The sequence below is a fragment of the Haplochromis burtoni genome, unplaced genomic scaffold, assembly GCF_018398535.1.
Source record: "Haplochromis burtoni strain Fernald_Lab_line unplaced genomic scaffold, NCSU_Asbu1 Contig_250, whole genome shotgun sequence".
Taxonomy (NCBI): Eukaryota; Metazoa; Chordata; class Actinopteri; order Cichliformes; family Cichlidae; genus Haplochromis; species Haplochromis burtoni.
In genome coordinates, this window is record NW_024582611.1 from 155,320 (window position 1) to 171,418 (window position 16,099).

Below are 16,099 nucleotides of genomic sequence, written 5' to 3' on the forward strand. Positions count from 1 at the left end.
ATATATATATATATATACACACACACACACAGCAAGACAGAGGTAGAGAGATATAATATCCCTTGGTTGTGACGTCAAAGTGCGTCACAACCAAACTAAACTGTTGCCTATCAACCGCTACACGTCTCTGGCTGAATGCCCAGAACAGATTTTTTTTTTTTTAATGTAGAAAAAATGTAGGGCCTATATCAGGGGTGGGCAACTCGCTGTGCTGGATCAAGGACACATCTAAAACCTGCAGGACACCTGCCTCGAGGCCTGGAGTTGCCCTTCCCTGGTCTATATGGTCCATCAAAGTGATGTTTGAAGTAAGTGATATGGTTGACAAACTGAAGCTTTCTGGGAAATATTGAAATGATATTAAAATGTACTCTAATATTAAAATGTGCTGAAATCCACACCATGTTCAAAGATTTTATTAGAATCATGTGTGTAGGCTGGATTTCAAAAGGTAACTATAAACCATCCAACCCGATCTGGAAGTGCCAAAAACAGCCTTTATCTGGTGTTGACATGTTTTCCACGTCCCTCCTGATGGCTTCGTCCCAGAGTCAGAAAGATGCATGTTAGTTTTACTAGTATCTGGTGCTAAATTTTCCACGGATGTGAGTTGTAAAGTGCTTAAGGTGTAAATAAATAAAAATGAATATGTACTGCATGCATTGTATGTACGTGTAGTTAAATGTGGTTTGCTAAAAGTACTTGACTGATCAGTAAGATTATAAAAGTACTAAAGACACAACTTTACGGCATCAAAAAGCCAGGAACAGTTCCAGCAATGCCTTGCTCCATGCAGATGTTAGTGTAATGTGGATAACCGACTGCTAAAGGGTTGTTTTACAAAAAAAGATGACTTCTGAACAGGGCAACAAAGTGTTAAACACTTATAAATAGAGCAGTTCATATATTTATCTGTAGTCAGTTATGTGGCTGGAAAACTGGGCAGCTGGAAAGATCAGATGTATACTTTTCTGTTGTTATCATTTCAAGAGGAATATTTGAAACGTAAACCTACACCATGTTGCTCAATTTCCTCAGAATCATCTGTGTGGCCTGAAATTAAAAGGGTAACATCAAACCATAAGGTTCGCCTGCTTGCAGAGCTTCCAGGACCAAAAATTACCGCCGTGTAGAGTTGGCATGTTTCCTCTGTGCTGTCTCTGGTTTCTTTACCTCCCACATTCCGAAGGCATGCATGTTAGCTTAGTTTTTGATCGATGATAACTTGATACAATGAATTCCAGTCTCTTTCCCCCCCCCAAAAAAAACATGTTTACGCTCTGGTACAAAAATCGATTTTGGCTTCTTTGGACAGTTTCCATTTTCATAACTCTGCTAAGGGTCAGCTGTTTTATTATTATTCTACTTGTAATCGGAAGTAACTGTCTGCTCTTGATTAGCAAGTCTGATATTTTATTAGTTTGTTATTTAGTGATAATTAGCGAGGGAGATTTCGATCAAACCTACCAATCTGATGTGCGTGATCCTGGATCAAGCCTTCTTAGTTCTTATTTTAAATCTGAATTATTACGCCTTTATATTTGGCACATTTTGAATAAAAATTAACCCACACTAATAATCCACTTTATTGTTGTACCTGTTGGATTCAGCAGGTGGAGCTGTAGCACCAACATATGAAGTAAGATTTGTGCCTAAAGAGGCTGTTACACATCACCTGGATCAGAAATCTACCTTACAGGACAGATATGTCAGTTATAAAGTAGGCATAGTAAAAAGGCATAGTACTAACACACAATATGTATCTGGCCACATACAAAAGAGAAAGAGTCACATGTTTCATTGATATGTTGGTTTCCACATATGTGCAAAAGTGATCAGGTCACTGATGAAAATGACCTGGTTGGGAAAGATTCTCTGATTAAATGTGCAGAGGCAAAGATACCATGTACACACAGCCTTATTTACAGACTAAAAATATATATAAATTGCACAAAATTATTTTTTATTTAGGAAAAAGGAGAAATCAAATCTTACTCATTCAGTAGATTAGTGGGTACACATTTGCCTAACATGCTAGAGATCTTCTGTTTGACCCCAGGAGGAGACAGAAGTCCTATGCACCTGAGGATTCATTTGTTGTCTAGTTCCTCCTAAATCATTTGAAGTCATCCCCTCTGGTTTCCTTTGTCATATAATTTTCCCACTCATCTCAGAATGAAAGAGAAATAAATGTATGTCTCTCTCATTTCAGAGGAATATTTGAAAAGTAAACCCCTTACATGATTTCTTGAGAATCACCTGTGTGGGCTGGAATTAAAGAGGTAACTTCAAACCACAAGGGTGCCTCCAGGGCTGAAAAATGAACCCAGTGTGAAAGAAGTGAGTTTCTGTGGTATTTTCCCCTGTGCCTCCTTTAGGTACTTTGACTTCCTCCCACAGTCCAAAGGCATGCATGTTAGCTTAATTAGTGGTTGTTGATGAACTGGCCATGACTGAATCACATAAAATTCTACATAATTAATAAATAATCCAGACTTCACAGCATTAAAAACGTTGTTCAAGTGCAAAAATCAACTTTACAGTTCTTCCACCTCTACACTTTCATGGTTGAAATGGCCTAAAGCTGAAACAAAGCTTTAAAAATCTGAAGCAATAACCTGCTCAGGACGTCCTATCAGGGTTGATTGTTTGAAAAGTCTCCACTCAAACACGTGATGTGAAACAAAATAGTTTCTCACGGTGAGTCGGCTGCAATGTCTTTAATATGTCCTTTATGATTGTGTGGGTGGGTGTACACAGGTGTGTTAAGAGGTGATTTTGTACTTGATATCAGTGCACACACCTTAAAAACACCATGAACAATGAAACAACCTTGTAGCCATAGAGACCAGTCATCCTGCACAGATTTGCCTCAAAGTATCCGAGGGAAGTGTCCACCTGTCAGTCTCGCAAGATCTAAAGGGGAAAAATCCCAGAAACATCAGATCAACTAAATCCAGGTTGGTGCTCCAAGCCCTTTCGCTACCCTGAGCTCTACAGCATCAGCTCATTTGGTCAAAGGTCTACTCTGAACCAGCAGAGGTCGCTATCACTTTTCCTGTGACGTGTCATGGCCTGACACGGTGAATGATGGTGATCCAAAGCACTTACTATCAAAAAAGAGAACAACAAAAGGAATAACATGAAATGTGGTGAGGATGAGCTGGAATGCACTTCAGAATGCATGATGCAGAGGTATCAGGCCCATCACATTTCTCAGTTTCTACAACCTCGAGTCCTTTTTTTTAACCTACTTACCTTATGCACAAGGAGAGAGGAACTGAAGCAACAAGTATAATTAAGTTAAGTAGCCATGCTTTTGTAGCAATCACCTTTAAGAAATGTCAATTAAACATTTAAAAGTTTTATCTTTAGCTGTATTCAGAAGGTGACGCATCATTCTTATGTATTCTTATGTATCATGTGTTCCTGTTGTGTTGTAATTTCTTAGTAAAAGACTAAGTCTTAGTAAGTAGACTTCTGTGAAGGATAAGTCTGTGCATCTTCACTCCTAGTTCCTCTTTCTTGCTTCCTAGAAATGAGATATCCTTGATGACAGTGCACTGAGATTGATTTTTGGGTCACATGGGGGAAGACAGAAAGGAGAGAAGGTAATAAACCACGCAAGCAGAGAAGCAAAACAAAATAAGTAATAATAAGTGATTGCCCGTATTTCATCAGACCCACACAAAAAATCTGCTGTGATGCACATTTCAACACCTCCTTAATGACTGTCCAACCAAGAGGGATGACATCAGTAACAATTTTCTCAAGGAATTTCAAAGGAACTGCAGGAGGAAGTGAACCAGGTCACCATCAGTCCATGTCGGTTCAGGGCCAGGGTTTTTGGTTGGGTTCAAGTTGACACAATTTTAACCAAATAGAAAACCTTTTAAGAGAAAAGCTGTAGAGACAAAACTGATATGAGGCTTGTAACATCTCAATGTAACATCTCGTAGTAGCTTGTAGTAGAGAGGAGCTGGACCTGAAACTTTGTAGTAACATTTTGCATCCAACATTTAATTTTTTTCCAACTTCTTTCTTTCATTCCTCAGACACAAGTACAGCAGACACAAATGTGCAAAAAAGAGAAAAAAAGTTATACAAATAAAAAACTTTTCATCCCCACTTTTCTTCCAGGTGTTTCCTTTTTCAACAATTTACATTATTCTAATTTCCCTCTGAATCTCTTATATATTTTTACAATGCACTGTTTGCCTTCAATATAAAGACCCATATAATAAAGAAATAACCATTTCACTCAGTAGCTCCTGGAACAGTCTGACATTTTCTGTAAGCGAGGACAGGAGAGGACGGCAACATTTCTTTGGTGCGTTGACCTCATTCAGAACACTTTCATTTTTCTGCCCAACACACACACATACACAAACACACACACACACACACACACACACACACACACACACACACACACACACACACACACACACACATTTTGTTTGTATGATAGAAGGCTTGTTGTTGACGAAGGATGGAAGAACATCCACATTGTCTCATGATGATTTGCCTCTTTCCCAGGATTCCATGGTGTACGTGGGCACGTGGGCGGGACTGGATGGTCAGCTAGTCTGGTTTTCCTCAGAAAGAACAGGCCTGATGCCACTAATGGGAGCTCCACAAAGGAGAAAACTGCTTTTGTTACGTTATAGTTAATATTCTGTGTAATTGGATACAATTAGCTAATTATTTGGCATTGGATCCATCAGAGTTCTATTGCATAAACACTTAAATTAGTTTTGAAATTTCTTAAATGAAGTGTTTTCAGCAACGTGATTTGCTTTATTAACTATTACCAAATAAGTAGGATTCAAAGTTAAGGTTAAGAAAAGTGGGTATCACTGATAGCGTTTCATTTAGAGTCTGAACAATCAGCCTTATTAAAGAGTAAACCTGTGGTTTGATCAGATCTGACTTGCAGGGAAAAAACCCACATAGTCAGATCTTGATTATAATTTCTAAACTAATTTGTCCCCTTAATCATCTGATGATTAATGCACAACCCTTCCTGGTCATATGGACACCAGGCATGGTTGTGACTGTCCTCATGTCTACAGTCCCCGGTGTCTCGTGCACAATCTTCATTAAAATGTGAGAGCCCCCACCACCCAACCAGTCGCTGCACATGGCTGACCCTCCCTGAGCCTTGTTCTGCAGGCAGTTTCTTCCTGTAAAAAGGGAGATTTTCCTTCCCACTGTCGCCAAGTGTTTGCTCAAAGTGGATTGTTTCAATCTAGGGAATTTCTCTGAATTATTGTACTGTGTTTACCTTATAATCTAAACTCTCTTGAGGCAACGGTTGCTTTGATTTGGTGCTATATAATAAAACAGAATTCAATTTCACAGCTAAAGAAAAACTGTGGTGAAGCACAGACATGCGGCTTATTTGGGCAGTTTACTCATTATTTTTTTATCAGTCACGGAGGCACCTTTACCTGTTGTTGTTGGGAGTGTTCAAGATCCATGCTTGGGTATGGTTGTGCCAGTCATATTGAAGCCAAGTGTAGTTTCAATATTAGTGAAAATAAAGAAAACTTGGGTTTGAAATCCAGAAAAAGTAAAATTATGCCCTTACTCAAGCTAAAGCAAGTTGTTTCTGACCCCTGTCAGAAAATAAGCAAATTCATAATTACACCGATGTAACAGAAGCAAACATTTGTGCAATGTATGGTTTTACTCATTATATATATATATGTAAGATAACTCAGAACGAGCAGAGCTGCTGTAACAGGCTGCCACACACGGGGGCGCCGGAAGAAATATATTTTATTTCACATATATTTTCCAGTTTTTTTTTTAAAGAATTTTAAATTCTGTTCTGTCTATTTCCATGAAAACTGTGTGTGAATCATAATAAACTCATACTGCGTAAAATGCTCTGGCTTTTGGATCCAGAGTGGTGAATGTAACTGTGAGGGGAGAGTCACCCTCTGCAGGAAAAACACTGTTGAGCCAGTTTATTAAAAACAGATGTCTATGCTATTAAGTATGTCTATGTGTGCTGCAGAAAAGCTTGTAAAACCCACAAGTGTATCGGAGCCTCGTGACTTGTGTACGTGTGTGTGTATGCGTGTGAGTATGGATATTCCAGATTGGCCTCAACTTCCTGTTTGACCTAAGTCAACAGACTCACACATACAGCTGTAGCACTGCTGCTACGTCATGTTGCATCACTCGCCAACACTCACTGCTGCTGACCGTTCAATGTGCTTTCCTGTGCACTCAGAGTCACCCAGGAATTTTTTTATAGTGAAATCTGAGGCTGTGTGCATTTTATCCAGTCGTGAAATCGCACTTTGGCGACAAAAATAAATGGAGGAATGCAGAGGTCGCAGCAAATGTATGCAGGCCAAAATAGCTTAAACAGTGTACACCATGTGAGATTTTTTAAGAGCACAGACAGGTTGTCGTCTGAACTATCAGCTTATGCGGGCTGTCGCACATACATACCAGTATGATTAAAACTTCAACAGTGAGGTTTAATTGCCAGATTTGGATGATGACTATACCGTGCAGATTATGACGCGTGTGGGAATAAAACTTTAATCATTAATAATTCCTGAGACGAACACAAATTTTTAAACGCTGATGTTTTTCTTTATGTGGACATGACCTGACATACAGATGTGGACGTGTTAAATGCTTAAACGTGCTGTCAAGTCAGTATGTTTGTAGACAAATACATCAGCATTTAGAGGAAATGCAGGAACAGAATTCTAGGTTTTTTTATTTTCTTGCTGGATTTGGGTTCAGCAGACTGATGAGGTGGAGGGTCCTGCTTCTGCATGAGTGTCCCGAGAAGCCAGGTCAGATGGGTTAGACCTATCATCAGAGGCTGCGGTCAATGCCTTGTGACAGCCGGGTTTCCTGAGAGATTTATAAAGAAGCACAATGAAACAAAATCCAACCGCACAGTTTCTTTTTTAGCACTTCTAATTCTTAGAAGCACAAAAATATTATTGAGAAATGACATCACAACCAACAACCTATTCTTATTGTATCCTAATTTTTGCCTCATAACATTTGCACTGTCCACTTCCTGCTGTGACAAAACAAATTTCCCACGTGTGGGACTAATAAAGGTTATCTTATCTTATCTTATCTTAATCTCACACTCCTTTTACTTCTGTTTTTGTCCTCTACCCACTCCAAAATCATACTGAGGATGTTGAACTCCCTGATGCTCCACTTTATTCCCTTTCGTAAGAGTTTTTTCTCAGCAAACAGCTGCCTGCTGATCAATGATGATGAGTCGTCTCTATTTTCTGAGGTGGCTGAGGTCCTTCGACATCTGTCTGACAATGCTCAGGATTTTCTATGAGCAGATACCAAAAAAAGACTCAATAAACTGATTGGCCAGTAATGTTGTGGGGATGGAGCTGGATTCCCTTAACGTGGTGTCGAATGTTGTCCAAGATAAAGACAATGCTGAATAATACCTCCCACCCACTCCATGACATGTTGGCTAGCCACAGGAGCACATTCAGTGAGAGACTGAGATTACCTAAAAGCACCACTGAACGACCTGTGGCCATCTCCCTGTACAACTCCTCCATCTAATACACTGTAAGCCAGTGGCAGCTGGCTGCTGGTGGACTGATGTCCTGCACCAGAGACGTACCTCCATCTGGGTCGAGGTAAGAAGCCAAGATCGCCCGGCCTGTAGCGGCTCAACAAAAACAGTGGATCTGTGCCAAGGTTCAAAGTCTCTGGGCTGAGGACAAATAGAATGACAGGACTGTTGTTATTAATTAACATTTTTTTGCGTGTTATCATTTTCTACTTTACCTTAGCACTTTATCTTTTCTTTTTGAGAAAAAAACATATCATGGTGTTTTTGAAACCAAAACAAAAGTCACAGCGACTAAGCAAAAGCTTATTTATAGAGGCGTACATTGTTTTTTGACTATTTTGAGGCCAACTGGGAGATAATCTGGCTCTCATGGGCCTCAGTCGGGCAAAGATCCAGTTCACTGCTATGAAGAACCTGGCAGCTTTCAGCAGATATCAGGCCACCATTTTCACGACTCATTACACTAACATACACAAACCGGGCAAAGTGTTTCCAAGCACCTGACTGTTCTGGGGCCAGATGTCTGCAGTTTCTGCCCTCGACTGCTCTTTTCTGGGGAATTATAAAGAGCGGACTCTGTTCCATGGGATGTGTTGCTTTCCAGGATCTCACGCAGCTTTTGGATCTTCCCCTGAGCCTCAGAGAATTTCTCTAAGCCCTTCAGAGGACAGAGAACAAAACCATTATCTCGGTGGATGAGACAGTGTACACATTAGCGGGTAAGTCACAAAATAATATTTTGTTCTCATAATACTATAGCGTTAAAAGACAATACGGCTAATCAGTTAATAGTGTTCACTTCACCCTAGGCCACCTAATGTGAGAGTGTTAGAATTTTGAGTTTCTTTTTGTGTTCAAAGCACAAAAAATCAAAGCACTCACCAGTAGTTGGCAAATTACATCTTAGTTAGGTGAAAGATTTATATGAAATATTGCCTCTTGCAAAACAATAATCAATACAGTGGCTCAAAATTTCACCTAAAATGAATGAGGTTAATGTGAATAGAAGTAAACAAACTTGCAACAAATTACTGAATTTTACTCACATCTGAATCAAAAGATTAGTTCATTATCAGGCATCTGGAAAACTTCAAGACATGTTGGGGAGGTAATTTAGCCATTTAAATGAGCTGTGTTGGATCAAGGACACGTCTAAAACCTGCAGGACACCGGCCCCCGAGGCCTGAAGTTCCCTGCCCCTAATCTAACATATCACACACAGAATAACTGTTTCACGATACCATCGTTATTGTTGTGTATATCTTATGATGCCATTGTATCATTTGTGAATTAACATTTATACCTTCATGCCAGAGTTTTACCTGTTGTGGAATATCTGGATACCTGGTTTCTTGGATGCCTGTCTCAATAGCAGAACATAGGGAGGATTTCCAGCAGTCTTCAATTAATACCAATCAAACTGGACCACCAAGCACAGAACTATCTCCCATACAAACATTATGATATGCTGTGGCTGCAATCAAATGGCTAAAGGCCATAGTTATTGTCAGGCTGTGTTCTTACCATCACAGCAGGTCTCAGAATGTTTGCTGCTTTCTCCATGTCTGCCTTGAGTTGCCTCCTCCTACTCATCTCCTCCTGGAGCTCAGCCTCCAGCTGAGCTGCCTCAGCTTTCTTTTGACTGCACACTTCAGAATCCAAGTTCAGCTGCTGTCTGAAATTATAACACAGAATAAAAGTTGACCCAATGTGGGTGTGGCTCAGTGGTAGAGCATCTGACTGTAGAGAAGCTGTCTCTGTTAAAGTCTCTATTAAAGCTTTTGTATGTTGCTACTATCAGGAAGTTAAAAAAATAATCTTGGAGAAACAGAAGTAAATAAAAAGTAAAGAAGTAAAGACCTCAGGTCCTGTTTCTTGGCCAGCAAGAGGCTGTAGTTATTCAGCTGAACCTTGAGCTGCTGGCACTTCTTCGACAGGTGATCTTCTTTCTGTAAATCGGGTGATAAATGTGGAGACATGAAGAATGAAAACGAGTTATCAGTTAAAATAGTGTTACAATATTTTAAGGCAATACATATCTTCCCACATGCCTCATTCTACATAATAATAAAAAGCAATAAGACTTGTATGTTGCATGTAGCAATGTAACATCAACTTTTTAAACAGAAGGCAGATGTACCAATTCAAGCTACCACAACCTCTAGGAATTATGCAGGCACATTTATGTCCCTTCTATGCAGACATCGTACCTCCTTGAGTTGGATGATGTCCTGGCTAGCTGCGTGGCTGTCCCTCTTCATGTTTTGTACTTCAAGACAGAGTTCACTCTCTTGGCATTGCAGGATGGATTTCTCTTTCAAGAGTTTAAAGCTCTCTGCTGTAAGCTCCTTGACTTTTTTAAGCACCTCTGCGTGCTGAATCTTCTCCTCCTCAACAATTGCTGAAACTTTATTTTTGATGGAGCTCCACACTTGTTTCTCACAGTCTTGAAACACTCTGTTGTTGGAGAACAGGGGTCAGTAAGTCGACGCAGCATCCAAAGGGAACAACTCCTCCTGCAGTTATAACTCTAGCTTGAATTTAACTCTGCACTAGACCTTACTTTGCCCCCTGTAAATCCAATTGTTTCTGCAGTCTGGCGATGGCAGCTCCATATTCTTCCCTCGTAGTGTATAGCTGCTTCTCAATAAACTCCACGTAGGCCAGTCGCTGTGTCATCCTCTCCCTCTCCTTCTGCTGCTGGTCCAGCTTCTCCTCTGAGTGGTGGAAAGGAGGTGCAAATGAAAACAGGAAGCAAGAAACATCCCAGTGCAAGCTTCACACGGTCTCAACAACGGTTTTGCAAAAATCATGGTTTGGACACTGTGGTTATGATGTTTTTGCAAATCTCTCAAAAAGGCAGACACAAAATTTAAAACAGCAATTTTAAGGTTCAACCCACAATCAAATTAATATATTTTTCTCCTGGTCTGGCTATAAATGTGCACAGTGGTGCAGCAGCTAGCTCATTAGCACTGTTGCCTCTTAGTGAGAAGGTTCCTGGTTTCAAACTCCCGACTGGCTGGGCCTTGTGTGCTCGTCTTGTACCTGTGTGGGTCCAGCTAATCCACCTTCACCCCACCCCAAAGATACACATCTTAGGTTAACTGCTGATTCTAAATTGGGCATGTGGTGGTGCGTCTCTGTGATGGACTCGCCAACTTCTGCCCCATGTTTAGACCAGCTGACTTAACCGAAACTAACAAACACAAGATGATGAAAAATAATAAATGATCTGACTCAGCGTCTATCTCACTTTGCAACGTGTTCTTTGACTTGAGTCTGTCCACTTCCTTCTGTAGCTCCTCCTTCTGCTGGTTGAGATGCAGCTTGAGCTCATCGGTTTCCTTTTTGTCAGCTTGCTGCTGATGCTCCAACACCTTACTCAGCTCCGCAACCTTTTTCTCTACTGCATTTGAGGAGTCTGTCAGGTAATTACATATATCGTCCCTGTCCCTCCCCATTGCTCCATACCAAATTCTGAGGTCATCTATCAGTTTCTTCAGCTCGTCACATCTGAGCTGACACCTGCAGCACAAAAAAAGGACATATGGGTTTAGAATTTATGAATCTAATATGAGATGCTGAGCTGAAACTGCTGTAGCTGGTACATCAGAATAGTGAAAAAGGAAGTTTTAAGATTTTATAATTGAGGAAGAAATAAATTTACTTGGTCCTTACAGAGGGGTGAGGTGAGGTTGACAGGTTAAGGAAGTGAGTTGAGCCTAGAGTCTGAAAGATGGTTATCTTTTTGCCATTGTAACTTCTGCTGCACAGATAACCTGGTCCGGATTGTGTCATGTTCAGAGTTTTGCTTTAAAATAATCTGGAAGCGCCACGTTTTCACTAACTCTTTTATTTACAGTATAGAGATATAGAGTCTCTGCTGATGGACTGCATTTATAGCAAATGTAGCTGTTAAGTTTTGTTGTTGTGAAATATGTGTTGTATTGTCATTGGAATTTGCATGTAGGTCTAATCATATTCAGATGGTGATACAGAAAATTTGCTTGTTATTTTATGCATTAATGCTATGTCATTGCCACACTGAAGAAAGTTTCAAGTTCTTGACTCTGATTCTGAAAAAGGATTGTAATGTTGCTTCCTTCGCTAATTTACACCTGAGGTAAAGATCATAAGGAAACTACGGGCTCAGATTCAGACGGAGGATTCAAACCCAGGTCAGCTAAAGTTATTCTTCTATATTTTACAGTAAATAGAATTTTTAGCTTTCATAATTAAATTATGGATTTGAGGCTGTTTGTTGTCACTATTTAATTTAATTTAATGTCTTTCAGATTTTTTTTAAAATCACATGTAAGAAGAATTGCATAGCAGTTAGGCACCATGTTATTAGTAGCTGGTACTGTAGAAACCTTCAAGATAAAAGCAGTCAGTCACAACATAGCTGCCATTTGATCCAAAAGCTGATGAAGCACACACAGATACATGTAACCTATGAAGTTGTTCTATAATCACGTGTTTAAAAGTTTTGGGACATTTTTGTGTTATGTTAAAAGTCGTTTACCCAACAGAGGAGCAGCAACATAGAGCAAAGGTTTCTTACCTTTCCAGCTCCTTATCTAAGAACTGAATTTGTGTCAAATATAAAGCCCTGTCTCTGTCAGCAGGAACTGTCTCATCTGCCATAGTTGCTGATTTTTCCGCCTTTTTTACGATAAACTTGTTGGTGCTGTGTTTTATCTCCACTCCTTTAACAGCACATTTTCAAATAGCACAGAGAAACGATGTTAGTTGTTGCCAGGATACGCTGCATTCAGGGACCGCTTGAAATATTCAGCGCTTGATGTATTTGCTCTAAATGCAAATGTATATATAGTCTGCTGGTTGTTATGGTTCATTTAAGACTTCAGTTTGTTTTTCGTTTGTTTATTTGCAAAGTTGATTTTCAGTTTACAAATTTAGTAGTCACATTAATCAGATTAATGAATTATCTGAAAGGAAATCTAGCAATTCTAGCAACAATGCCCAGTTATACAGTTATTGTGATAATAATAACTGATTTATTTTATATATTATATTTTAGTTTGTTTTTTTAGTTTAGTTTAGTCATTTATATCATTGTTTATATGTATTGGGATTATCCTGAAGCACCTAATTACTAATTGCATGGTTTTATAGACACTGTAACTGATAACTGTTTACTGCCCTTAGTTTTCATGCTCCTGAGCTTCTTATCTGTCTACAGAGCCACCTTGCATATGCAGAGGAAACACAGCACCTCTCAAGCTGCAGAGCTGTACATGCTTGTCTGTTGGCTGACAGTCAGTCTGCTCTGGGTTTGATCGCATTACTCCCCATGACAAAAGCTCAGTACTGCTCTGTGAGGTAAAGAACACAAATGCATGGTCTCTGACTATCAACAGGCTTACATTTGTGGGCTTTTAAAGCGTAACTACACCTTCAAATTATGCAGTCACAGCAGATGCATCGCAACAGAGGAAGGAGTTATGAACACTTCACTGCCACTGAATATGTGTGTATATAATTTAGCCTTGACAGTTTTACTGCATTGTTCACCTTTTGTACAGAGAGCACAGGTTGATGAAAGGTTACATGAAGACTTCAGAAGTTTTTATCAGTCAGTAGATTTTTTTTCTTTCCTCTTCTTCAGTTCTGACAAAATCCCTCAACACAAAAGACGCACCATGAGAGTCGTCCAACCCACGGATCTATTAATACCTGCAAATAGAGGTGCTCCCTGAACATGTGGCTGCCAAACCAAAATGTTTCTCTAATTACTCTGTTTGGTCTCAAACAGACACACAAAGTTCACAAAATCAAGTTGATCTCAATGACTCATTTACTTTATTCTTTTTTTCATATCACTTGTTTGAATTTGTGACTTTGATTCAGTTTAATTTATTTCATTTCTTGGTTTCAGGTTATGTTTCCAGTGTAGTTTTTATTGTTTGAAAATATTTAGTCTTCATTTAGTTTTTTGAAGTTGACTCGCAAGCTTGTAGACATCCGAAGTCAAAATTAACAAATACTAAAACTTAGGGTATTTGATTTTTTGGGTGATATGATTTTGTTTTAGTTAGGTTTACAAAATTATTTCAGTTGGTAAACTATAATAACCTTGATCCTTGGTCTTTTGCAGGAAACAGTAGGCGTACATTTTAAAAAGTGAATGTGATGTTTACAAGTTTCTATGTAACGAAGCGTGAAGTCTCATAAAAATCCTAATATGAAGACTACTACTTAAAACTTAATTAAATAACAGACCTCAGTAGCTACGTTACAATATGACAACCACAGCTGGGCAAACTAATTATATCTAATTATATTATTTAGAACTAATTATGTGTTTTCAATTTCTGAAGATTGAGCACGATCTTTCTTTTGGCACAAAGTAAAAATACCAATTCCAATATTCAATCAGACCTTATAAAAGTAAAATGTTTGGTTAGCTGCGTGTGACTCGAACAGGAGTTCAAACCCAGCATACACCTGTGTTTGCATACCTTCAGGTACAGTCAATCATAATCATTGCTGAGGTTTCTCCTATGCACATTGTCATAACCTGTGAAGTGTCCTGCACGCTACCTCCACCACCCACAGATATTCAGCCCGAGGCCGGCATACTGTAACTCAGCTGTCTCTGTGTTATTGTCTGTTTTTCTCTGTTGCATCGGCCCCTGGGAGGACGATGCTCTCAAAATAAAATAATGTGCTCTTTGCACGAAAAGTGAGATGGATATGTTTCCTCACTGGGAAAGGATTAGATGGTGGAAGACATGAGCAGAGAGACAAAACAGCTTGTGGTGGAAAGTGAGGGTGTGGAGGTTAAGACATTCAGCTCTCACGACACGAGTCGTGAGTTCATTTTCTGAAAATATATTTTCCTTTTGTGAAAAACTACAACTCTAGCACTAAGATATTTCATAGAAACTTTAGACAAATTAAACTCTCAGAAAAGGTTCATTCTCTTTTTTTTCCAATGAATTATAAGTTATCAATTATTCCAGCAAGATGCAAACAGCTTTTTGAGTTCTTCCTCATTAAACTTAATGTGAGTCGAGCAAACACGCACGTACAGAAAACATACAAAAATCTTCATTATCCTTGCATGTAATGCCTTGTCATATCTCACAATATTAAAACCTTTAGCCAGGACTGTCTGCAGTGACAGTTATGTCTCCATGTTTATGCAAAGATTTTTTGTTTTCTGGTATTTGCTGGTCCCAAACCATCTTTGGCTACAACAGCCAGCTTTATACCTCTCTCCTTGTCCTTTGATTACCAATATTTTAATTCTTGACTACTCCTGAACTTTGCCACAGTAAGAGCACCTAAACCATAACCCTGTCCTATTAACATTAGAGTTTGTGTCCTAGTTGCAGCAACAACAGATAAAAAGAATGAGAGACGAGAACGTGATCTGCTGCAGGCCTCGGGCTGCAGAGCACGGGAGAGGCACACATCGAAATAGCTGCTTAAACAATGTTTTTACCAATCTGTGTGTGAATATGCTACCTGTTTGTTTCCCAGTTGTCATGGCAGCCGGTAATTAAACCTAAAAGCACACCAAGTGTTGCTGAACACAGCAATCAGCTTCTGCTCCTCCTCCAGTTAGTCTCATATATTTTGTGTTGACTGGCTGACAATATCACAAAGAGATTTAAAGACATGAAGCGCATGAGACTGGCTCATTTGCTTGCTGTAGTAACACAGTTTTACCTGGCAACAGATGGAAAGTCAGCGCCATCAAACATTTACGTTTTCAGTTTAATTTTCCTTTAGTCAGTAAATCCAATCACACTGCTTTAAAGCATGAGGCCATGAGTATCTAACTCTCTAAAGTAGAATTTTATTAAATTACTTTAAACGAAAAAACCTTTAGGAATTGTTCTAGAGGATTGTGGTGGATGTTTGCAAATTTAAAGAGTGGCAGGTGGTGGCGGTGGTGGAGGTGGAGCATTCATCAGTTCAGTTGTCATAACACCATAAAGTCAAATACGGACAGGCTGTTCAATTGAAACCCAGTGTGCTCACTGATAAATTCCACTTGGTGCTGCGATTATTATTATTAGCCTTCAAATTACAGGTTGTGCTTTTGGAACAAATATAAACGGATACCTTTTAACTGCCATGACAAAGAAGAACAAAACCTTTAGAAACCACTTACCAACTCAAATTACACCTGACCTTTACCATTTACAACATCCTGAATGCCACTGATGTTGTTAGGATACTAGAATGCTGCTCGCTTATCTCAGCTCAGAAACATTTAGATGTTCCCACAATAATTACAATATTTTCAAGTTATTCACTGCAGGAAAATGTTGTAAATAGAGGTGTACTCTGTAATGTAAAGTACATGTAAAGTAGGCCCTTGCATGAATGTAATGCAGTTGCATCTCTCACTTGCCCCACTTATAAAAAGGATGCAATGTTTACAGATGTTGCCTAATCACACCACAGTAATAATGTTGCAGTTATCTTTGTGAGAACCAGTTGGGTTCAGACCACGGCCATCAAACA

General features: G+C 39.3%; 1 protein-coding gene across 4 annotated transcripts; it reads right to left on the minus strand.

Annotated features, from left to right (window-relative positions):
• Positions 1-6,719: 6,719 nt before the first annotated feature.
• LOC102313097 (cilia- and flagella-associated protein 157) lies at positions 6,720-12,341 on the minus strand. Of its 4 annotated transcripts, none has more exons than XM_005938627.3 (9): positions 12,159-12,341; positions 10,848-11,119; positions 10,155-10,308; positions 9,802-10,048; positions 9,452-9,540; positions 9,116-9,266; positions 8,092-8,249; positions 7,640-7,732; positions 6,720-6,885 (listed from the first exon to the last, which is right to left on the minus strand). In XM_005938627.3, the coding sequence occupies exons 1-9, from the start codon at positions 12,239-12,241 to the stop codon at positions 6,768-6,770; spliced, it is 1,365 nt and encodes a 454-aa protein (XP_005938689.1). In that variant the 5' UTR covers positions 12,242-12,341; the 3' UTR covers positions 6,720-6,767. The 4 variants fall into 4 exon arrangements, with proteins under 4 accessions (XP_005938689.1, XP_005938690.1, XP_042083183.1 ...); XM_014338865.2 differs by lacking the exon at positions 6,720-6,885 and adding an exon at positions 7,174-7,333; XM_005938628.3 differs by lacking the exon at positions 8,092-8,249.
• Between the last annotated feature and the right edge of the window lie 3,758 nt (positions 12,342-16,099).

Bases quoted from the DNA above. Each gene is read 5' to 3' on its own strand.
- LOC102313097 (XM_005938627.3), bottom strand. From the start codon at position 12,241: ATGGCAGATGAGACAGTTCCTGCTGACAGAGACAGGGCTTTATATTTG. The intron at 10,309-10,847 runs GTGAGATAGACG...TCCACCACTCAG, and splicing joins GTCAAAGAACACGTTGCAAA to AGGAGAAGCTGGACCAGCAG. The intron at 10,049-10,154 runs GTAAGGTCTAGT...CTCCAACAACAG, and splicing joins TTGGATTTACAGGGGGCAAA to AGTGTTTCAAGACTGTGAGA.